This window comes from Abrus precatorius, unplaced genomic scaffold (assembly GCF_003935025.1).
Source record: "Abrus precatorius isolate BTA unplaced genomic scaffold, Abrus_2018 Scaffold3, whole genome shotgun sequence".
Taxonomy (NCBI): Eukaryota; Viridiplantae; Streptophyta; class Magnoliopsida; order Fabales; family Fabaceae; genus Abrus; species Abrus precatorius.
In genome coordinates, this window is record NW_020874373.1 from 34,751,457 (window position 1) to 34,775,817 (window position 24,361).

At 34.1% G+C, this 24,361-nt stretch overlaps 2 protein-coding genes across 4 annotated transcripts; both read left to right on the forward strand.

Moving 5' to 3' along the window:
• The first annotated feature begins 7 nt into the window (after window positions 1-7).
• Window positions 8-13,360, forward strand: LOC113861268 (cell division cycle protein 27 homolog B-like). 3 transcript variants are annotated; one of them, XM_027493974.1, is made up of 16 exons: window positions 8-179; window positions 1,128-1,200; window positions 1,405-1,514; window positions 1,819-1,865; window positions 2,826-2,923; window positions 4,035-4,336; window positions 4,591-4,746; window positions 5,065-5,281; window positions 5,780-6,006; window positions 6,193-6,258; window positions 10,485-10,604; window positions 11,391-11,467; window positions 11,978-12,097; window positions 12,195-12,414; window positions 12,532-12,813; window positions 12,981-13,360. In XM_027493974.1, exons 1-16 carry the CDS (start codon window positions 75-77, stop codon window positions 13,029-13,031), a joined length of 2,271 nt encoding a protein of 756 aa, XP_027349775.1. In that variant the 5' UTR covers window positions 8-74; the 3' UTR covers window positions 13,032-13,360. The 3 variants fall into 3 exon arrangements, with proteins under 3 accessions (XP_027349775.1, XP_027349777.1, XP_027349776.1); XM_027493976.1 differs by having other exon boundaries at window positions 155-179; window positions 1,455-1,514; XM_027493975.1 differs by lacking the exon at window positions 8-179 and adding an exon at window positions 609-647.
• A 716-nt stretch (window positions 13,361-14,076) lies between these two features.
• Window positions 14,077-19,607, forward strand: LOC113862709 (protein FLX-like 2). The gene is made up of 5 exons (XM_027495845.1): window positions 14,077-14,217; window positions 14,335-14,869; window positions 17,769-17,914; window positions 18,008-18,105; window positions 18,885-19,607. The coding sequence occupies exons 2-5, from the start codon at window positions 14,337-14,339 to the stop codon at window positions 19,344-19,346; spliced, it is 1,239 nt and encodes a 412-aa protein (XP_027351646.1). The 5' UTR covers window positions 14,077-14,217; window positions 14,335-14,336; the 3' UTR covers window positions 19,347-19,607.
• Window positions 19,608-24,361: the final 4,754 nt, after the last annotated feature.

Sequence of the window (24,361 nt, forward strand, 5' to 3'; positions counted from 1 at the left end):
CAAAACCAAAAACTCAAACAAACAAAAACCCTCTCTTTTTCTTTGGTTTTCTCTGTGAATCGGAAGTAGCAGTCATGGAAGCCATACTGGTGGATTGTGTGCAGAAGAGTCTTCGCCATTTCATGCACACCAACGCCATCTTCCTCTGCCAGCGTCTCTGCGCTGAGTTTCCCACTGAGGTAGGTACCTTTTCCCCTTTTCAATTTCTCTCAATTTTCCTTTCCTTTCTCTGCTGAGTTTGGTTCCTTAGAAACTCTGAGAAAATGGAAATGGAAATCGAAAATTCTCTCTTCCCTGTTATAAGCTCCTTCTTTTAAGCTCTGAGATCGATGCTCTTTGGCTTCACCTAGCTGTTTGATTCAAGTCCATTTTGGAGTTTCTGTGGTGATTGTTGATTTTTTTTTTTATAGAGGATTTGGATTCGGTTTCTTCTTTTAGGTTCTCCCTCTATTTGAATTGCACATATATATATTTTTTCTTCTTCACAGTACACTAGTAAGATTAAATTGGGTTTGCCATGCTAGTTTGAATCATGAAGTTTCTTTGGTTCTGCATTAGTTTTGTGAAAGTAGTGAATTCATACGCGACAGTTTTTCCCTTTTCTGAGGTTTGAAATTGCCTGTGTGCTCGGTGCATAACAGTGAAAGGTTTTTTCCTGTGTGAGGACTACTTCCCACCTATAGCTGTTTTTGCAAACGGTAATGGGTTAAAATATATTTTGTGCTGCACTTATGAAGAGACTTGGACCTTCAATTTATTTACTTGAAGTCTGAAACATAATTCAATTGAATAGGAAATGCAAATATGGAGTTATAGACTTGTTTTTGTAATGTATACTAGCGGGTGCTTGCCTCTGTGTGTGTGTGTGTGAGTTAAAGGTTAAACTTTTTTCTTCACTGCTTATAATTTATCATTAAGTGTAGGCCCAATATTTTTTATTTGGCATGTATCTAAGATACATTACACATGCCTGAATGATAATTTTTTGTCCTTATAACTTTTGCTAATTGTTACTTCTTGTTCATTGGTGGTCCTCTCTTTAGCTGATATTCAACCTCACTTGCTGAAGGATATTTTTACTCTCTTTCATGATTTAGTTAGATAATTATTTTCTGTATACTATGCAGACAAATCTCCAATTGTTGGCTGGATGTTACTTGCAGAGTAATCAAGCTTATTCTGCATACCATATCTTAAAGGGTATATTTCTATCAATATTTATATACTAACCAGTTTTTGGAATCACATTCGTAGGCCTGTTAATTTTAAACATCACCATTCCTCATCTGTTTCCTGAATTTCATTTGAATAGATAATGTGTTATTTCATTTGTTTTCTGTTATATAATAGCTCTGCTTCTCATCATGTGTCACTTGTTATTCATTTTGTCTTTAATACTTGAAGGAACACAAATGGCTCAATCCCGGTACTTGTTTGCAATATCATGCTTTCAGATGGATCTTCTTAATGAAGCTGAAGCAGCATTATGTCCTGCTAATGAGCCAAGTGCAGAGGTATAAAGCACAATTTAAAAAATGTATTTTAAATTAAGAATAATCTTCCAAATTTTTTTAATGATCTCTTAGCGACCTTGCATTTTTGTCTCATAAACTGTTTGCTTGTGTTTTTATCTTTCTTATGTTTGTTTAATTCCTTATCTAATAAACTATTGTTAAATGCATCTTTCATATATGATATTAGTTCTGGCATGGTGCTCTGCTTTAGTCTTTAAGTTGTTTTTATATTATAATTTGTTTATACAATTGCTAGGAAAAATTGATTGACCACTTTTGTTTTGTTGTTTTCCTCTCTTTGTAGGTTCCAAATGGTGCAGCTGGTCATTATCTATTAGGGCTCATTTACAGGTTGCTAATCAGTCTTACCATCAATTGTTAATTTGTTTTTATGAAATCTGCTTTTAATGTTGTGTGAAAGGAAATTATCTGATCCTGGATAAATCTGATCATATGCATGTATACCCATTTAACATCAAAGCAGACATGATTGGAAATTTATATTCATATTCCTACCTCTTTGAGGCATATGCAAAGGCTTTAAGTCAAGCCACTAAAAGGGATGATAGCTATATGGTGGTGAGAACAAATATTAATTAATTGTAGTGAAGTGTTGTAACTTGTAACCTCTAAATAGCTGTTATAGAGTTTTTTTTTTCCTTTCCTCAAAGTTCAACAGCCCGTTAACTATTCATGCATGAGTTAAGCTGTTGATGATACTCTTAAGTAAGTTTAGCTTAAACCTTTGACTTTTGCAACCTGTTTTATATCATATATTTTAGCCAAGTTAAAACAGTGATTGTGTTTATTATGTTGAAAGATTTTTTGGTTTGCTTCTTTGACAAAGTGGATTGTTAATAATCTGACTTTTCTTTAATAGATATGCAATCTGCTAACTTTTCATTGGAGGAGTTTCCCACAAAGTCCACTGTTGAATTGAAAGTTCTTGTCATGTAAATTATACCCATAAAATTTTACATAAATCAAAAATTGTTTTAAACTCCTATACTTTATGATTAATGTATAATATGATTTTTACATTCAAAATATATGAAATGAACTATTTGATTACATTTTTATTGATTTTCAAGTTTTGCAACATTTGGCATGAAAGATCAAAATTATAGTTATAGTTCAACTATTGAATTAATAAAAATTACATTATATAAAAACACATTGGATGTGGTAAGTGTGTCAAGTTTTACGCTGGAGTAAATTCCTTGTGTGTGTGTGAGTGTGTCTCATGTATGCATGCAACACTTCATAAATTCACCCTTCTAAATTCTCTTTGCTTATTATTCTCTTTTTCAGATACACTGACAGAAGGAAAAGTGCCATTTGTCATTTTAAGCAGGCACTATCAATGGATCCTCTAATGTGGGCTGCATATGAGGAGTTGTGCATATTAGGTCTGTATGATGATATTCAACTTGCTCACTGGGCAGGCTTTCCATAAATAGATCACATATATGATATGAGAATAATGCACTTATCATTTAAGCATTTGGTTCTGGTGATGGATTGAAAACTTGAACAGGTGGCCTTGAATCATCACCTTGATGCTCTAGGAATTGATAATATTCCCTTTGCTTTTGACTCTTGAGATTTGCCTGTGTAAACATTTAAAAATTTGTTAATTTTTCTGATGACCTAATCTGCTTGTGATTGCTTTCTGAAAAATGCGTATATGTATTTATGTATAAGTTATGAATGATCATACAGATAATATGCTGCTGATGTACAATCTAAAATGTTCATCATGGTTTTCTAGAGTCCATTGCAGTTTAGGTGGTAGTAGTATTGTTATTGCTTTGAAATAGTTATGATTCATTATTTGATTTCTGATGGTTTTGATTGATTTATCAACATATCTTCATACACCTATGCGTTGGTAAGGAATATGGGTCTAAGAATTCTAGGTTGTGAGCTTGACACTGACACATTATGAATCATTACACATATGAATGCATAAATAAGTAAGAACATCTACTTGTAGTGTTTTGAGACCAAATTTACTTTTAGCTCTCTTTTGCCAGGCCTGACAGTGTTTGGTTGGCAAGTTGCTGGCTACTATAATATGCCAGATGGATTATTTTTCTTGACTTTGAAGTCTAGTGGATCTCTTTGGGTTTTGTTTAGCCTTTTTGATGATGAGTGTGATTTTACAACTTCATTTAAAGGTTGTTCTTCAAATTGACTAATTTTTTTTGCTGATCACTCTGGACTTGTTTGGAATTGCCGTGACTTACTACAAGCTACTGAGCTTCTATGTGATGTTGATGTAAGATACTACAATTAAAAACAAGTGTGAACGTAGCTTGCATCTCATTGAAAGCTAAAGCAAGTTTCATATTAGACTGCAGAAAGCAAAAGTGAGGATTGAAATGTGCAAAACTAGAGTTTTTATTGTTGTTAGATGGTTATTGTATTCATTTCTTTTAAAAACAAATCTAAGTTTTAGACTTGTAGTCTTTTGTTGTTCCTTGTCAATTATCACTATAATGTTTTCTGAATATTTAGGTGCTGCTGAAGAAGCAACTGCAGTTTTTGGTGAAGCAGCTGCTCTTTGTATACAAAAGCAATACCTTCATTGCTCAAACTCTCCTAAGTTGCACTCATCAGCTGAGGATTGTAACGTAGTTGACACTAGACACTATATCTCAGAAGAAGCAAGTCCAAGGCAACTGAAACTCATGCAAGGGCTGAAAGATATACCTGGAAATCATCATGGAGCATCTATTTTAGGAGGAACTGCTCAGCCGATTAATAGTGGTCTGTCTAACATATCATTTTATAACACCCCATCACCATTGGCAACACAGGTAATTGCGTCTAATTTCATATCATATATTCATATTAATGTTTATTAAATATTTTGGATAAGCTAAACTACTTATCAAGTCTCAATTTCTATAATTTTTACTTTTGAAAATGATTATCTAAATTCAGAAATATTGATTAAATGTGTTCTGTTATTTGATGAACACAAATGCTTGTTTCTTGGTTTATTGAATGTGTTCTTGACGCCAAATTTTCTTTTCGAACATTTGACATTTTTTGTTCACCTCTTCTGTAGTTGTCAGGCCTTGCTCCACCCCCTTTGTGTAGAAATGTGCAGCCTAATGGCCAAAATCTGAGCACACTTAGTGCTGACAGTTCTCCTAAGTCAACAGTAAACTCTACTATTCAAGCCCCACGACGAAAGTTTGTGGATGAAGGAAAGTTACGGAAGGTGGGAGACTTAATTGCTATAAAACTTCTTTTGTCTACTTCCTTTGCATCACTAAATAAATTGACCACCTTTTTTGGCATTTTATGTCTTAAAACATTTTTCTGAAACTTGGTTTTTTAAATAGTTCAAAGGCTTTATACAATATATCACCTAACAGAGCAAAAGCTTAGTTAATTTATATTCTATAAGGCCTGGCATTATACTACATGCATTATAACTTATGTGGATTTCTAAATATATTGCATGCTATTCTTGTTTATCACATTGCACTCTTCCTTGTACTTTTATTTTTGTTTTCTAATCTTTTAATTGTTTCAGATTTCTGGAAGGCTGTTTTCTGATTCTGGTCCTCGGCGTAGTTCAAGACTCTCCAACGATGCTAGTGTAAATGCAAATGCTAATGCAACAGTTGTGTCTGGAAATGGAACTAGTAACTCTTCTAAGTATATTGGAGGGTCAAAGCTTAGCTCTATGGCATTTCGTAGTGTGACCGTTCGTAAAGGGCAGTCATGGGCCAATGAAAATGCTGATGATGGTGATGAATCTTTATATATAAAACTATTTTATTCTATTGCTTCTTTTCTAAGGGTTATCCTTCATAAAGACTATTGTTTTGATGCTATTGTTGTTAATCCTCTCCCTCTTGTGCAAAGACACATTCCAGCTAATGGTTTTGGTTGTTTCTGCAATAGTCTTCTATGCCATTGCCTTTTCCCCCAAAAATGCTATAACAGGATGGGGCTATAATGAAAATTATAGATACATGATTAAAAATTTATATTAAACAATAATTGATGGTTACAGAGTTTGAGTCAGTGTAGAGTCTGCATAAATAAATAATTGATATTGATACTAACCTACAATTATAATGTTATATCTGTTACAAAATACTAACAGAATAATATTTATTCTATTAATCTAGTACTGATGTTGTGCAAGTAGTAGTGTTTTACTAACATAAATTATTCTAAAAGTCTAACGTGAAATATCTTTTTATCAGCTAAAACTTAATGTGTCTTTCCTTTATTTGCAGGGATTCGTAATGATGTTCTAGATGATACCCGTTTAAATGTCACATCAACAACATCTAGTTCCTCTCCTACCATGGAAGTTAAATCATATGATCAAGAAGCAGCAAGTTTTCCAATTGGTGGACTAACAGTGAGTGCTTCAAAAGTCATCTCTGGTGCTTCAGAAATATTGAGCCTTTTAAGAATTCTTGGTGATGGCTGTAGACTTGCCTACTTGTATAGGTGCCAGGTATTAATCAATTATCATTTCTGGAAAAAAGAAATATATAATTTATTTTCATCTCTTCATTAATTTTTTTAATTCCTAGTGGGGTAAGGCTTGGTTGTTGTTGTATATGAAGAATGAATAATTAAATGAAGATACATTGTTCTTGACTGCATTTAGTTTTCTAATATCTATTTATTGGTGAAACAGGATGCTCTAGATACCTATATGAAACTTCCACATAAGCATTACAATACTGGTTGGGTTCTTTCCCAGGTAATTTTGGTTGCTCAGTTTGCATTTTCTGGTCTTTCATAGGAACTTCTGCTGTGTACTGATTTAGCAATATACTACATTCAGGGATATTATGTTTTATTCCTATGCTTTGTGGCTCTACATTGTCAGTTTATTCTCATCCAAGGTTGTCAAGATTGTGATCTTTCTAACATCTTGTAGAGTATTCATTAAATAAGGTTGCAAAAAGAGTTAAAATTTTGGCTAAAAATTATCCTGTCTCTACACCTTTTGTTTATGTGATCAAATTTACTCTCTTATATCACATTTTCTTTGTCTTTCTTTCATTATGCTCTTGTGATCAATATTGTTTCCATCAATATCTTTTCTGGTTGATTTTTTCAAGATTGTAAACATAGTAGTCAATAGCGGAAATAGCGGCCGCAATCGCGGCGGAGCGGCCCTTTCCCGCGACGGAGACGCTGTCGCGTCGCGTTTCACAGTAGCAGCTGTCGCGCCGCGATTCGCGGCGGAAAACACCGAAAATAGCGGCTGGAGCGGCCGCTATCTCATTCTCGCGCGTTTCCCCTTTTTGCCCCTCATCTTTTACCGTTAGGGCCCTTTAAGGGGGGGCAATTTTGGAATTTCAACCCCCCTTATTTTTCTGAATCATCTTCTTCAACCCTAGCCTCCATCAGTCTGCTCTCCTCTCTTCTCCCGTCGGTTCTCTCTCCTCTGTTCTCGGTTTTCTGGTCATCCTCTGTTCGCTGTGCTCTGTTTTTTCGGCGAACTTCCACTTGATTTTCCGGTCATCTTCTTCGTCTCCGGCAAGCTTCTAAGGTGACCCAAATTATTTTGAGTCATTTTCTTCATCTCTTCTCATCTTCTTCAAGGTCAGCATAACTTTCCGGTCATCTTCTCCAACTCCGGCAGACTTCCGGCGAACTTTCCGGTATTGAACATTTTTTTTTCCTATATTTTTTTCTGTTTTTTTTTTCTCTTCTCTGTTTTGATTCTTCTATTATTTTCTGTTCGAAATTTCAAAGCTTAAAGAAGTAATGGCTACTCCTCCCAATCTGTCACAAGGAACCGGTTCTGTTTCAATTTCATCCTGTGCATTAGTGAAGCCTTCAGGAAATAATTTGGATATAGGTTGGCAATGGAATATTTTGAAAGACATAAATAATAAAAAGTCTGTTACTTGTGACTTTTGTGGAAAAACGACTACAGGCGGTATTACCCGAGCAAAGAGGCACCAAATGGGAGTGAAGGGAGATGTTGATAAGTGTCCAAGGATTCCCAAAGAAATAAAAGAAACACTAATAGCAGCTCATGAGAAGAAGAGAATTGAAAAAGAGGTATATTTACTTCAGCATGATGAAGATGATGATGATGAAGAAGAGGTGCAAGAAATTCAAAATATTCGTAGTGGAAAACGACTTGCAACCTCAAGTGTTGCATCAGTTTATGTTAGTGGTTGTAATGCCACCAAAAAAGGAAAAAATGTCAAGGGCCCATTGGATTTATTATGGTTAAAGAGTCCAGAAACAAGCATCAAATTAGCAAAATCAAAAAGACAAACAAGTATAAATGATGCTTGTGTCAAAGAGGCAAGAGCAAGAACAGTTCAATACATAGAGCGATTCCTTTGTAGGAATGGAATTGCTTTCAATGTTGTGCGCTCAAAAAGTTTCAAATTAATGGTTGAAGCTATTGAAAACTATGGTCCACATCTAAAGCCTCCTAGTTATCATGAGTGTAGAGTTCTTCTTCTTAAAAAGGAGTTAGAATATACAAAGGAAATGTTGAAAAGTCGTGAAGAAGAAAGAGAAAAATGTGGATGTTCAATTATGTCAGATGCGTGGACGGATAAAAAAAATAGAACATTGATCAATTTCTTAGTAAATTGTCCAACTGGTTCTATGTTTGTAAAGAGCATTGATGCATCTGCTTATATGAAAACTGGAGAAAAGTTGTTTGAGCTCTTGGATAGCTTTGTTGAAGAGATTGGAAAGAAAAATGTTGTGCAAGTAGTTACTGATAATGGAAGTAATTATGTATTAGCCGGTAAGAATTATTCTTAACTCCCTATATTAATTTCAGTTACTAATTATTTTATTAGTTTCTAATTTTAGACTATGCAATTTAATTTTAGGTAAGTTGTTGCAAGCTAAAAGACCACATTTGTTTTGGACTCCATGCGCTGCACACTGTATTGACTTGATATTAGAAGACATTGGAAAAATACCTAGAGTCAAGAGAACAATCCAAAGGAGAGTTACTCTTGTGGGTTTTATTTATAATCATTCATTGACTTTGAATATTATGAGGAAGTTCACCAATAAAGCTGAATTGGTTAGATATGGAGTGACAAGGTTTGCCACAACATTCCTCACATTACAAAGGTTGCATAATAAAAAAAACAACCTTAGAAAAATGTTCACTTCCGATGGCAAAGAAGCTAAAGGAAAAAGGGCAACAGACACTGTACTTATGCCTTCTTTTTGGAATGATGTGGTTTTCTGTCTTAAGGCTATGGGGCCACTTGTGCAAGTTTTGAGACTTGTTGATAATGAAAGAAAGCTTGCAATGGGTTATATATATGAGGCAATTGATAGAGCTAAAGAAAGCATTCAAAATGCATTCAAAGGAAATGTAGACAAATATAAGAAGATTTTTGCTATAATTGATAGAAGATGGGAGTGTCAACTTCATCATCCATTACATGCTGCAGGTTATTATCTGAATCCTCAATTTTTTTATAGCAATAAACAAATTGAGAATGATCCTGAAGTTGTGGAAGGCTTGTATAAATGTATTAAGAGGCTATGTACAAGTGAAGATGATGTAGACAATGCTACAGTTCAATTGTCAACATATAGAAGAGCTGAAGGTCTCTTTGGTTTAAGTGGAGCAAAAAGACAAAGGGCTACAATGGCTCCTGATAAGAGATTTGTTTAATTTTTTTATTGTAATGTAATTATGTAGATATAACACAAAAGGTTAATAAGTTGATGCATAACTTGCAGCTGAATGGTGGAAGAATTATGGAGTACGTACACCACATTTACAAAATATTGCTATTAGAGTGTTGAGTTTGACTTGTAGTTCATCTGGATGTGAACGAAATTGGAGTACTTTTGAGCACGTAAGTAAATATCTGAATCCTCAATTTAAAGTTTTTTTATGAAAAGTGAAAATCTAATATTTTTTTTTTATGGTAAAATAGATTCATTCTAAAAAGAGAAGCAGACTTGAGCATCAAAGGTTACAAGACTTGGTTTTTATTAAATATAACCAAGCTCTTAATGAACGTTTTGAGTGTTCTGACGTGGTGGATCCTATTATCTTAAAGGATGTTGATGATAGTAATAATTGGTTGCTAGAAGGAATAGCTGGAGATGATGAAGATGCTGTAGATGAATTAGTGTTTGATGATGATAACTTGACTTGGGGAGCTGTTGCTAATGCAATTGGGGCTAGTGAGCCTATAACCTACACTAGGCGACAAGCTAAATCAAAATCCAAGACAACTACAATTGCTTCTTCATCTAAATCTAAGGGAAAAGGGAAAGAAATTGTACAAGAAGAAGAAGAAGAAGAATGTGATGACGAAGACTCTGAAGAAGAGGATGAGGAGGAGGAGGAGGAGGAGGAGGTTCTTTACAAAAGTAGTGATGAAAGTGAAAATGAAGAGGACATTGCAAATCTTGGAGATGAAGATGATGATAATTATTAAAATATTTGTATTTGAATTGAACACTTAGTATTTTTAAACATCTAAGCATTAGAGACTTAAATTTAGTTAGTTAAATTTATTTTTATATTTTGTTGTAAATTGTTATTGACATCTAAGCATATATATATATATGTGTGTAATTTAATTTATGAGTTTATGAGTATATTTATAATACCTAAAATAGCGGCCATCCCGCTATCCGCTATGCCGCTATAGCGTTTTTGAGGTCGGCCGCTCCGCGCTGCTATCCGGGATTGACTACTATGATTGTAAAATAATATGTTGAAATATTGGGGTGTAGTCAGACAAGGAGTACAAGAGAATAGGAATACTAATAAATATTATGAGATTGGATTTAATGATAAATACAAAGCACAAAAACCTACATTTGCCTTTTTTTTTTAGTACCAGTTTAGTACTATTACCACAAGCTCAGACCTGCTTAATTCTTTATGGTTATTGGGCTATAGTTTCTTACTATTGCATCTCACTGACTATTTATAGTATGATTCTTGGATGTTTTAAGCAGGTTGGAAAAGTGTACTTTGAATTGGTTGATTACTTAGAAGCTGATCAGGCCTTCAGCCTTGCTCGTCAGAATACACCTTATAGTTTGGAAGGAATGGATGTATACTCGACAGTTCTTTATGTGAGTTTATATTATATTCATTAGTTTCTGTGATATGCATATATTGGAGAAGCAGGAATATAAGATTTTATTGACAAACTCTGAATAATAGAATATAATATTGGTATATGTTGTGTGTTACAAATTGCAATAATAACAACACACTAACCATTATTTATACTAATAATCCTAACCTAAATAACTAGGGAAACAAATCATGAAGTATAATGAAATATGAAAATCACCCTTAAGAAATCATCCAAGAAATTCTAAATTATTCCAAGCTACAATAATTATACAATGAGATATTTTCTAGATATTTTAAGTTTCACAAGGATAAAGTTTTAAATTTATTTTCTTTTGTTGCCTTTGGGATTCAGATTCGTGGTTGATTCAATTAGTCAAGTCTTTTGGTAGAAAAATTATGCCTTTATCATGATGGCTTGATGATAGAATGGAACTGATGGGTAAATCCAAAGAGAAAGTTAATATCACTTGCTAGTCTTTGGCACCATTTGGAGGAAAATATTCTAGTTGATGTTGGCCTACTGTAAAATTGCCTGTGGAGAATGTTTTACCTAAGGATTTTGTGATGTAGCTGGCTATCTATGTAATCAGATTACTTGTTTTATGGCACTCATCAACAAATTACAAAAGCATCATGAATATTGATGTGTGGCATAACCTTCTAGAGCTATTTTATTTTATTGTCATTCTTCACTTCCTGCTTCCATTTTGTGTCTAAATGTTAAATGCATATCTGCATTTTTAATGCTTCACCGAAAGACTAATGTATATCTGGTGCAGCACCTAAAGGAAGATATGAAGTTAAGTTACCTGGCTCAAGAACTGATATCAACTGATCGTTTAGCTCCTCAGTCCTGGTAGGCTTATACAGAACTGTGTGATTATTCTATGTACTGATTTTTATGACTTAAATTAGTTTCCTTTAAAACCATTTCTACTTGCTATCATCCTTATTCACTTTGCAAGAATGCCCAAAACGGCATCTCTTTGCATGTGTATCATTTGCATGAGTGCATGTGCTGTGAGCCAAAACTGTGTTGTATGTTTGTTAGTAAATGCGTTAGTTGTTGGGCTGATGCCACATTCCAGACATATATGATAACATTAGTGTCTATGTTCTTGCCTACTATTTGTGATAGAAGGCCTTCCATGTCTAGCCTAATCGTGTATTTCACTATTTAGTATTATCTGAGCTATAATTTTTCAAAGCCTTTTCATAAATTATACTTGTCATCATAGCATTACCTACTACTTGAGAAACATGATAATGTGCTTTATATATATGTAAGTTTTTGCTGTAGTTGGGTGTTCTATTCTGATTACTATCATTTATCCTGGTTTATAATTGTGTTTGAATGCTCTGGCAGGTGTGCCATGGGTAATTGCTACAGCCTGCAAAAGGATCATGAAACTGCACTGAAGAATTTTCAGCGAGCTGTTCAACTGAATCCCAGATTTGCATATGCGCACACCCTTTGTGGACACGAGTATGGGCAGTGTTTTTTTGTTTATAATACATACACACAAGTGTCTGTGTATCTTCTGCAATTTTTTTGTGGTCTTCTGATTCATTGCTACTTACAGGTATGTTGCACTGGAAGATTTTGATAATGGCATCAAATGCTACCAGAGTGCACTCATGGTTGATGCAAGGCACTATAATGCCTGGTATGGACTTGGAATGGTATATCTTCGCCAAGAGAAGTTTGAGTTCTCTGAACATCATTTCCGGATGGCTTTCCAAATCAATCCACGCTCATCTGTTATAATGTCATACCTTGGTACTTCTTTGCATGCTTTGAAGGTTAGTCTCTTGCAACATTAATTGTAGTTGTACAAATAAGAACTACATTTGCCTTTTGCTTGCGTTTTGCATCTCCAGAATTTTGAAATCACGTTATGTGTGTTATATGTTTGACAGAGAAGTGAGGAAGCACTGGTGGTAATGGAGAAAGCTATTTTAGCAGATAAGAAAAATCCCCTTCCAATGTATCAAAAGGCCAATATACTCATGAGCTTGGAAAAGTTTGACGAGGCATTGGAAGTCTTAGAGGAGCTTAAAGAGTATGCTCCCCGTGAAAGTAGTGTCTATGCTTTGATGGGCAAGATCTATAAAAGGCGCAACATGCATGAGAGAGCAATGCTTCATTATGGTATTTCTTTGGATTTGAAACCATCTGCAACAGATGCTGCTGCTATAAAGGTGATTGGCTTATAACAGCAATTGTTTTGCTCTAAAGTTGTCAACAACTTTACTATTTATCATTTACAATTACAAATCTTTATGCTTTTTTTTTCCCTGAACTATTGGCTACTCTGGAAAGTGTTGAAACGTCACATTTTCTTATGCAACTTGAAAATCTTTAACAGGCTGCCATTGAGAAATTGCATGTACCAGATGAGATTGAAGACAACTTGTAACTTGATGTATGAAGGGCAAAGTGCTAACTTGGTGTAAAATATCCGCATTTGAATCCTTGATCACAAGGATTTGGCTCTGCTTGTGCTTTCGGCATGTTGTGCATAAAAGCAGTACAAATGCTTGAGGGAGTATTCATTCGTGCAGCCATCACGCCCATCTAATTGACGGGTCTATAGAAGTGACCTGAGTTTTGTAGATGATTCACACACAAATAGGACATGATGTAACAAAGGTGCTAAGAAGCTCCTACACGTGTTAAGGAAAACAACATGTATCATGAACACCCATTCAATTTGTTAATAAATCACAGCTTTAGTCTGTTGCCTCTTCCATTTTGAACTTTAATTGTCTCAAGACGCTGAATTTCATCCCAAAAAATTTCTTTATTTTTTATCTTTCATATTTAAAAATGGCAAAAGGTAAAAGAAATGAAATGATACTTTTGAAAAATAATGATGATATATATGATATTATGTCTTTCCTCACATTCACGGATAGAATATAGTACTTTTAAAGTGTTATAATTTAATTATGCATAATATTTACATTGTATGCTTCTAACTTGTCACACGGTTTAATCCATCTTCAACTTTAAAATATTGAACCTATTACAATATCAAACTAGATTCGATTGAAGTTAAATTCAACATACTTGCTCATAAACGTTATGATAAAATTATAATTTTGTACAAAAAGAAGTCACAAATGAAGAGTCTTAAACATTAATTAAATAGTGATTAATATACTTTATTAAATTTTTTTATCATTAAAATAAATATGTTACATTTTAAAATTTTATTATATCTTCTAAATTATTTTCTTATTATTTTATGAAATAAAATAATAAATAAAAAATATTCATTATTTTAAAAACATAACAAATATTTATTTTTTATTTAATGATAAAAAATATAAATATAAAAAATTAGAATGATTGTATAATTTTAGTATAATAAGTATTTTTGATAAATTATATTTTTATTTTTATTTTTCTTTCTTTAACCTCCTAAAGAAAAAGTAGATGCTTATTGCATTGGAACAACGCTATCGCGGTTGTGACGAACCTACGTGACCTTCTCCTACCAACCATTTCCTTCCTCCATCATTGTGTTAGGGTTTTTGGTATTTGCAGTTCCTTCACTTCCAAACACACCGATTCACATTCACACTCTCCTAAGTCTTACGGTACTTTAACTTGTTTCTTCATCATTCTCTTTCCTCATTCCAATTATTATTCATTACATCAATTTCAAAATTGATTCTCTCGGTGCCCTAATTTCACAACCATCGTTTTCTCTTCAGCAATGGGCAGTAAAGGTCGCATGCCACCGCCACCGCACCTGCGGCGGCCGCACCCGCCTGGACCGCCCGCGATGCCCCACCCGCTGGCAGCGCCATTCGATCTGTTGCCGCCGCCGCAGGTGATGGAGCAGAAGCTCGCGTCGCAGCACGCTGAGATGCAGCGTCTGGCTACCGAGAACCAGAGGCTCGCCGCCACGCACGGCGCGCTGAGGCAAGAGCTCGCCGCCGCGCAGCACGAGCTGCAGATGCTGCACGCGCACATCGGGGCGCTGAAGGGGGAGCGAGAGCAGCAAATGCGCGCCGTGCTCGACAAGATCGCGAAGATGGAGGCTGAGGTGCAGGGTGCGGAAGGTGTGAAGCTTGAGCTGCAGCAGGCGCGTGGGGAGGCGCAGAACTTGGTTGTGTCGAGGGATGAACTTGTTTCGAAAGCTCAGCATTTGACTCAGGAGCTTCAGAGAGTTCATGCTGAAGTGATTCAGATTCCTGCTCTTATCTCTGAGCTTGATTGTCTCAGACAGGAGTATCAGCGTTGCAGGTATTCTTGTCCCTTTTTATTGTTTGGGGTTAAATGCATTCCATAGTTAGTTATTGAATTTGATTCTCTTAACAAACCTGCATATATCTATTGTGTAGCGCCTTTGCCTTAAAGAAAATATTGTGATGGTAATGTTAGAAGTGACAAACTGTGAACCTGTATGAGAGCATTGGTTATGTATTGTTGTCTCTGAAGACGATACTTCCTTTCTTGTGATATATGAAATAGGTAATTTGGAATGCTAGCTATTTTTGCTGGATGTGAGCATGCCCATTAATTCATGGGTGGTTTTTGTTCCTTTGTTTAGGGGCCTTTTAGTAGGAATGGTGGGTGGGATTTTGTGGAGAAGTGTTAACTGACAAGTTCAGTGGTAGTTGAGTCCATTCCATAACATTTGTTTTCATATAATGAAGGATATAACCTGATAATTTGTGAATGGAGAAGTGAAAAGAAATTAAGGGGGTAAGTGAACTTGGAAATATGGAAATTCCTTGCATGTAATTTGTTTATTGGAAAATATTGTGAAGAATTTGTTTCTTAGTAGTTAGAAGGGTAGAGAATGGGGAAGCTGGGAAATGGGAATTTTGGAGAAATTGGTGAAGCAATTTGGAAGACAGATAATGATATTGGAACTAATGAACTGTACAGCTTCTGTCGCATCACAATTAACAAAAAGTTATAAATGCTCTCCTTTATTTGAAATTCTGTTTTTCCTGTGTTCACAGGGATAGAAACATTTCTTTCATATTGAGGGTTTTTACAAACTTATGAGGGGTTTCCCTTGGTCTGGAAGGGGAGAAAAGAGAAGAGATCACTTGCAGGAGTGGTACTTTGTATTATGAAGGAAGCTTTGGCCCCTATCAAATTCTTTCAACCTCCATTACTCTTATAAAGAAATATTATTTTATTGTTTTTCCTTTTATACAGAGGAATGCTTTGCCTCTGGCTACATTCTTACTTAGGAGATTTGTTGTAGGCAGTAGGCCTGAGATGGATGAAGGCTTGGGTCATTGCATATTGTGTATTCATCTAGAGACAGTAATTTGTAGGTTCTTCATTATTCAGGTAGCAAAATATTATTCTTCAGTGATCTGGTATTTTGCTTGAAATGTGGCGTGCAATAGGAATATAGGATTAGTAGCAAGAATATGCTACTGGTTTATAGACCTCCTAAAGCCTCTACCCTGAAATGTGTGTTTAGTATGCTAGCTTAGGAACAGATGCTCCCTTATCCAATGAATTGTACTACAGGTATTTTATTCTTTTCTTTTCTTTTTTTGGAACAGGTGTTTATGTTTCTTTATTAATACTGGGCATGTCCTTAGTTTGGTGTAGTCTTTATGTAGGCTAATTTCAGAGATTTTGAAAAATAATGGTGTTTTTTTTAGTATATAATCTTGTCAATTTTGGAGGGATTCTTATCCTCACGAAATTTGTTTTTTCTATCAAATACAAAAAAGAACAGACAAAAAAACCTTATGATGTCTGTTTTTGCAGCCCTCAGGTGTTTTTGGCTGGAGTGAAGTGCTTTTATTTTGCATGGGGTTGTGTTACCTTTACAGCCATTATAATTGGATAAATAAATTTCATCAATTTTGTTTTGTTGTCTGCTCTTAGCTTCAGCATGAAAGCTTATTTGCACCAATGAGCTTTTTGTTGTTGTCACTGTTTTCCTTTCTGTTGTCTTTATAAAGTAATTTTGTAGTACTTCTATTGTAATATTCTTATCATCCTTCATCTCCTCCATTTCCCCCTTGTTAAGATGTGCCCATGATAGAGTCATTTTCTCTTCTAATTTTCTCTGTCCATAAATTGTACTACATTGAGCTTTTTAAGTTCCAAGCAATGCTGGAGTGTTCCCATAGTTTGTAGCTGAGTTTGTTTATTACTACTTATTAGTTAGTGTTCTTTCCAATCTAACCAATTTGATGTCTGTGAAACACATATCTGCTGGACTTAACAATGAAAATTCTCTTTCAAAGCAGAGGTTTTTTCCTTTCTATTAGCCTATCTTTTCTTTTATAAGCAAGTTATCCTCTACATCACTCAGTTCTTATAGGATTGGATTTATTCTTTGTTCTAGTAGAATTATAAATAGTCTATTTGAAAGGGTGTAATACTTAATTTTCCATATATGTACCAGGTTATCCAATGGCCACTGGTCTTGGCTGTATAGTGCAATCAGATCCTAAGTTGATGCCTAGTTTCTTGGTTTTGAACTCCATTCTGTTTTCATTTCATCTGTCCCTAAGGTGGTGGTGGAGCCTTGTGCACTTTGCTTCCATTTTTTATTCTGCTTTATGTAACTTAATCAGTCACTCAAGTTCTCCCCAAGTCTCCACAAGTTTATGAAGTATTATAACCTTTCCAATTTTAATCTCAAGGTCATTTCATTGGCCTCTTGATTCAAACTCATAAGAGTTTCTTCAATGGCAAATATATGTGGAATTGCCAATCAATGTGTTAGCATGGGCATGTGACTCAGCCAAAGAGATGCTACTAAGGCACCTACCTATGCTTCCCTTTCTAGACAGGCTTGGTTAAGCTAGGGTGGTCAGCATGTGGTAGGCATAGAAGCCGAAAACCGGTCTGGCAGCTATACTTTGGTGTTTTGGTTATGGGTGAATCTTCTATTCTCATCCCTTCTAGTTGGCATCCCATCAACCACCAATTTAACCTGTTAAACCCATTCATCACTTCCAAGTTCCAACTGATTCTAAACTTAGATTAACTCCGAACTTTCAATCCACCTATTTGCACCCATCTTTAGCTTAAGTAAATCCTGAGCCCAACCCTTTGATTGCTGTTCTCACTTTCTGTCCTTGCAGCATGCTAGCATAGTGTCAGACTAGACTACCATGTTAAGTGCCCCTGACAATATGTTGTTCTGGTCATGCAGGGCCACTTTTGACTATGAAAAAAAATTGTACAATGATCACCTTGAGTCTCTTCAGGTGATGGAAAAGAACTATGTTTCTATGAGTAGGGAAGTGGAAAAACTTCGAGCAGAGCTTACAAACACAGCTAATGTGGATCGAAGAACTAGTATGTATCTCCTTTCATACCTGTTTTCTGCGTTAGAGCCCTTGGTCCTCAATTTTTCATGATTTGTGGATTGATCATGGTAACAAAATTCAGGTGGGCCATATGGTGGCACCTCTGGAACTAATGAGAATGAGGCTTCTGGTCTTCCTGGGGGACAAAATGCATATGAAGATGGTTATTCTGTTGTGCAGGTGTGTGATGCCTCCCTGTGTTTTGGTGTTTCATGTTTCTTGTGGGAGTGCAGCATTCTAGTTCATTGTCTAAAATTATTAATTTCTATTTTTTAAAATAAATTATTCTTGACTTGTTTTGCCGGCATGTTTGAACTTATTTTTTAAATTCTTCATTTTTAAATATTGCAAATTTCTATTATGATTACAAATTGTAATTGGCAACTATGTGCCTCTGGTGTCAAGAAGTAATGATGTGTTGTGGGGATTGTGATACAAGCCGATGATTTTTTTGAATAATTAAATGTCTAGCAGTCATTTGTTTTTGTCTCCTATATTATGGAGCAACCTGATTAAGCATAGTTTGATAATCATTGTTCTGATGGTACCAATTTGACATAGTGTTGGTTACCTTGATAAAGAATTTCAAAATCTATTGGATTATCATGCTTATTGTCATGTCTGGTACGTGCCTTTTGTAATAACAATTTGGACAACTATTACTTTTGTGCAGAGATAGTTGGAATAATTGAGAGTTTATAATTGATGCTCTGTGTTCGACTGTTATATTCTTGTACGTACTTATCTGAAACAGAGCACAGTATACAGTGTAACTATAAAAAATAAAGGATTTTAGTTTATGGCTGACAAGGGAAGATTTACTGATTAGAAGGGCCACATGCTTTTCGGGTTGATTCTATTTATATGTTCAAATAATTTATCCAAGTTTGATCCACCCACTTTACTTCATCTGCCATGTGGATTGTAAATAATGTTGCATCCTACATTTTGTTTAACAGGGACGTGGCCCCCTCCCTGCGGCTAGTGGTGCTGGTGGTGGCAATGCCAGTACAATTACTACTCCTGGTGCTCAACCTGGTCCAGCTCCTGCAGGGACTGGTTATGATGCTCCCAGAGGGCCTACTTATGGTGCATCTACAGGGCATTCTTATGATGCACAGAGAGGTGTTACTTATGACACACAAAGGTTGACTGGTTACGAAGCATTTAGAGGATCTGCTTATGATTCCAAGAGAGGGCCAATTTTTGATGCTCAAAGAACTGGCTATGATCCGCAGAGAGGACCAGGTTATGATGTCCAGAGAGGACCTGCTTATGATGCATCAAGAGCAGCTGGCTATGATGCACCAACAAGAGGTGTTGCTGGTCCTCATGGACATGCTCCACCAGTAAACAATATGCCTTATGGATCCACAACCCCACCTGCTCGTGGTGGAGGTGGATACCCTGCTAGGAGATGACCTTGAGTCTTGAGATGCCTAACCCATCATACATTGATGGCACTCAAATCAAGTAGCGTGTCAAGTGCTACTAGAAAGCTCATCTCACGAACGTCTGTTTTGTCCTATCTTTCTTATGTAATGTGCATAGTAAACTAGAGGGGAAAGGCCGTTATTGGGAAATGCATTCTCACAGCATATAATTGTTCTAGATGAGGTTGGTAACACAGTATCAAACCTCCCCTATCTATTGGAGTAATTTTATTTAAGATAGCTTAATTTTTGAACTCTTTTCTCTTAGCCTTGCATCTAATGATTCCAAATCCAATTTCACTTTCAATCTAATTATATATGCGTATTTCTTTCTCTTTTTTTTTTTTATCAATTTTAAGCTCCTTGTCTTTTAATTATTATTATTTTTTAGAATTTTAGATGAATTTTAAAAAGAAATTGCATGTCTGGGTATTTATTATAATCATTAAAGATTTTTGACTTACAACGCGTTGTTAAGATTGAAATACATTGCAATACAATTCAGCCGTAGAACGTATAATATGGATTTCATATTTGATGCTAAGTTTGGTATCCATAAAATTGGATATATTTGTAATTTTTGGTCCCGAAAAACTTGAAAGAGGTGAAAAAGTCTTCAAAATATTACATTTTAATATTTAAAATTAATCTTAGTAACTGTTATTAATAAAATTGTTAAAATAATAACCTGGCATACAAACGAGATATTATTGACAAGATTGCACATATTTATGTCCATTCATGTGATCACTGTGTAAACATGAATGATGTTATTAAATGAGTTGTATGCTTCTGAATTACCGAATTCCTTTCCCATGAGTAGAGTGATCTAAGAAATTTAGCATGTTCCTCATATGATCTTTTTGCTTAGCTTGTCTTTGTGCCAGAAAGATTATACGTGAGCTGAGTTGGCAACTTCTTTTTGCGGCATTTGCTCCAACGTGTGTTTCTAGATCATTTCAGTGATTCGCCTAACATACTTCAACACTCCTGTACTTGGACCATGATGTGGTTTGTATACGTCTGTCACTTAAATATTCATCTTTGCTGTATTTTGTTTTTATTAGGTAAGCTATGGTCCCCATAAAGTTTATAACTAACACAACACTGGAATGTAATAACAGGTTAGAAGCGTACTTGTATATGTTGATAATGCACATAAAATAATTCAGAAAGATACTTTCAATGACATAATATCATGCTTTTGCTCCCCTTAAATACCAACATATTCTTTTTATTATATGGTGAAATTCGTGTATGTTTCACTACTTAGGGACTGGAATTCCTGAAGTGAGTTTCACAGAAATTTTGATTAATAATAATGAATATGTTAAAAAGAGTATACGAAATAATGAGTTGTTAGAATTTCATTTATCCTAAATATTTTATGGGTACAACGTAATTGACTCCATGAAGAAGAAAGGGCTCGGAAAGCCTCTGTCACTTTTGATGTTTCATATGTCCACCATTGTTTGAAACCTTGTGACAATTGAGAAAAAAAAAAAACATAGTCTATTATGGAGGGAGGTAGTATCAGAAATTTCTGAACGAATTTGAAAAGAACTAAATAATGTCATGTTGCAGTGATAGTAATAGGAATAAGAATTATTTGCTTCCAAGGTTTTCTCGTGTTGCTTGTTTTGACAATGGAGTTGTGAAATATATAGTGATCTTGCAGAGGGTGCAGTAATTTTTAAAAAATTATAATCAACTGTATTTTTATTTAACATTCAATAAGCATTTTAACAGTAAAACACTGGCTGTATCTTCCTTTTATCTTTCTCCTTTCGCACATAAGTAGTAGAATTATAGTGTGAATACATAATGAGATGAACAAAATGTACTATGCAAATGTGAGATGATGCATGTATAAGAGTGCGTAGCATCATTTTCTCTAATGATGAACCTAATGTGCTTGACAATCCATTTTGTATATTAATCTGCGGCTCCAATTTGTTGTGAACCTCCATTTTGGAGTATTACAATAATGAGATTTAGTTTATAATGACAAAAATGAAAGAGTTCAATTGAATTTCATTAGTTCATTACGATAAGGATTTTGACCAATTGATTGTGATTGTTATTAAGTACATGCCTACAGAACAAGCAATGATGTACATCCAATGTGTGCACATATTCTCACTAATGAGTTGTTAATGTTTTGTCATTGTCAAATCTATCAAATAGCTTTATGATAATTTATCTTAACGTGTCTGCATCTGATGCAAAGATTCAGAAAAATTATAGACCAGAGTCATAGACCAATGCTACTAAGAAGATAATATACTACTTGTTTTCGTGAATATATATTTAACATCAATCTTCAAATTAAAGTCTTGGAGTTGAGGTACACTAGGAAAGATACAAGAAGTACGTGTAACCAAATGTTCATCGTTTGAATCTTCTTATTTGATGTATATGCTTATGTTTGTCGTATACTTTTGTTATTAGTTTGAGTCTGATTGCTCATCACTTTGAGCAGTATGTCATCACAATGAATTGAGGTCTGAGCAGTGTGAATTCCTGTGGTCATATCCACTTTAGAGTTACATTACATCCTATGTTGATTCATGAGTTGTGGTATCATGATCCAAATTCCACTCAAGAGAACATGTTGGTTGGGTCTCATGGCCACCAGCGTCCCAAGAGAACATTCACAATTCACAGCAAAAGTTATGTGTCTATAAAGTTTTTAATAAATCCTTTTAAGAGTAAAAAGTAAGAAGGTAAAATAAATTGAACTTTTTTTAAGTCAAAATTTAGTTATGTATTTAATATTTTTAGAAATTATTTCGTTCAACTTTTAAAAAAAATAAAATATATAAGTTAAATTTAACTTACGAAAAATGTTTGATTTATTTGACATTCTTATTTTTCACTATATTCAATCATTGATTGTTTAGCATTAAATTTCTTCTAGGTCCATTCTAATTTACATTGACAAGTAATGGTGTGAACTATGGTTATAAAAGGATAAATTCTCTCATGGATTATTTTCCAATACTATTTGGTTTTGTATAAAATAAATTGTGAATAAGATATGTTGTAGACTACTAGGGTGGGGAAAATATAAAAGGTGGTGTGGAGTGCTATAAGAAAATGCTAAAGATGTGTGGTTGGTATTGATTTGGACTTAGCCCTTGGAAGAAACTATTATGCTTAGTCATTTTCCTTTATAAAGTGTCCTTATGCACCTTGTAGAGTGCATTTTGATGGCCAAGCAATTTACTATCCCTTGTCCTCCATCGTCAATTCATCATCCCCACATCACAATGTTATTCAAGTGCAGCCAAATTCCACAACAGAAATTTTCTACTTTATTCTTGGTGCTTACCCGCTGCACTTACTACTAATACTTGTATTTAATTTTGATTCCTATTCTTACATCAATAATTTTTTTAACACTTCCCTTCTTTCTGTATATACCTTTCCTCTCTTTTTCTACTAAATTGACACTTTTAGCGAATTATAAGACAACACAAAAAATAAAGACATGAATAATGTCAACTACTAAATATTACTTTTTGATATTTTGTCTTCACATATGAACTAGTTGTCTTCTCGAAGCAAGTTTAAATACTATATTTTTAACTATGATATGTGTGGTTTTTAGTGCATACTTTTATTATTGTAAAACCCAATAAAAACCTCATATTCGCAATTTAATAATCCTATGATCTAGTTAATTTTCTTTCATTTATTACAATATGAAATATGAGCCACTTTTACATAATTTTATTAGATGTAGGAATAATTTTAGAATGACCAGTTAAAATGTTAAAGAATGACCAAATCAATTTATCAAACCATGCATAAAATGATGTTACGATATATTGTTGAATGATAATGTAAACTTTTTACATATTAAATCATGTGTGCGTATGTGTATGAATCTTACTAACTAAACGCTAACTAAGGAACAAAATAACAAATAGAAAATATTCGTCAACAAAAAACAATACACAATAATGAAGAAAGTATAAAATATTCAATAATCGAAAGTATATATTCAATAAAAAGTAGAGCATTTAACAATGAAGGCATTGTAAAGCTTTTCTTTTTATTTTTACTTACATCGATTTATGCTTGAAGTTTAGTAAAAGAGTTTTACTTTACAAATTTAATACATTTCTGACGCGTTTCGTTGTGAAATTCTCTAATATTATTTTAAAATTAATGCGCGCGAAAATCCTTTAAACTTTCTAAGTTTAATCCATTGATAACATAAAAAAAATGTTTATTTATTATTGTTCTGTATGACAATCACTTAAATATTATTATAAAGTCGATTGAAAATCTTAATAATTTATAATGCTATAACACTTTGCTATTCATCAGCAACATGAACAATTAAAATATTAATAGATGCAAGAATATAACTGGAAACGAGTATTTTTGTTGTCCCTTAACTTAGCCTACGTTGAAAAACAATAAAAACATTGAACCCCAAAGTATTGTGCATCAAACACATAGATGTTATACATAAATTGAAGAAATTATTATTTATTCACACACACATGTAAAGTTTTTATTTGAATTCATTTTAATATATTAATCTTAGCAATTTGCTCGGTTAAAAAGCATTCTCTATTATCCCTTAAAATTTGAAAAAAAATACAAATATTTTTATCTTAATCGGAAAAAAATTAATAAATGCATGTTTTGATATTTAAAGAATACGGCCAAAAGCTATGAATTTATGGTAATAAAATTTAAAAAAAAAAATAACTATGCACTCTATTGGTAAAAATTTTACACAAAATTTACTCAACATTCGTTACATGTATTCTTGAAACACTGTTCTGAATTCCTATGTATTTTAGGTTTAATTCAGTGGCTTAAATTTTTTACACCAACTTAATTCTTAATACTTTATCAAGAAAAGAGAAAATTTTCAGTAACTAACAAAACTGCGAATTGGAGGATCTATGGAATATTCTTTCCTCCTTCGTTAAATATCATCTCTATTCATTACACAATTTGACGAGACATTTAAGATAGCC

Bases quoted from the DNA above. Each gene is read 5' to 3' on its own strand.
- LOC113861268 (XM_027493974.1), top strand. From the start codon at position 75: ATGGAAGCCATACTGGTGGATTGTGTGCAGAAGAGTCTTCGCCATTTC. The intron at 10,605-11,390 runs GTGAGTTTATAT...TATCTGGTGCAG, and splicing joins TATACTCGACAGTTCTTTAT to CACCTAAAGGAAGATATGAA. The intron at 11,468-11,977 runs GTAGGCTTATAC...ATGCTCTGGCAG, and splicing joins CGTTTAGCTCCTCAGTCCTG to GTGTGCCATGGGTAATTGCT.
- LOC113862709 (XM_027495845.1), top strand. From the start codon at position 14,337: ATGGGCAGTAAAGGTCGCATGCCACCGCCACCGCACCTGCGGCGGCCG. The intron at 17,915-18,007 runs GTATGTATCTCC...AACAAAATTCAG, and splicing joins TAATGTGGATCGAAGAACTA to GTGGGCCATATGGTGGCACC. The intron at 18,106-18,884 runs GTGTGTGATGCC...TTTGTTTAACAG, and splicing joins ATGGTTATTCTGTTGTGCAG to GGACGTGGCCCCCTCCCTGC.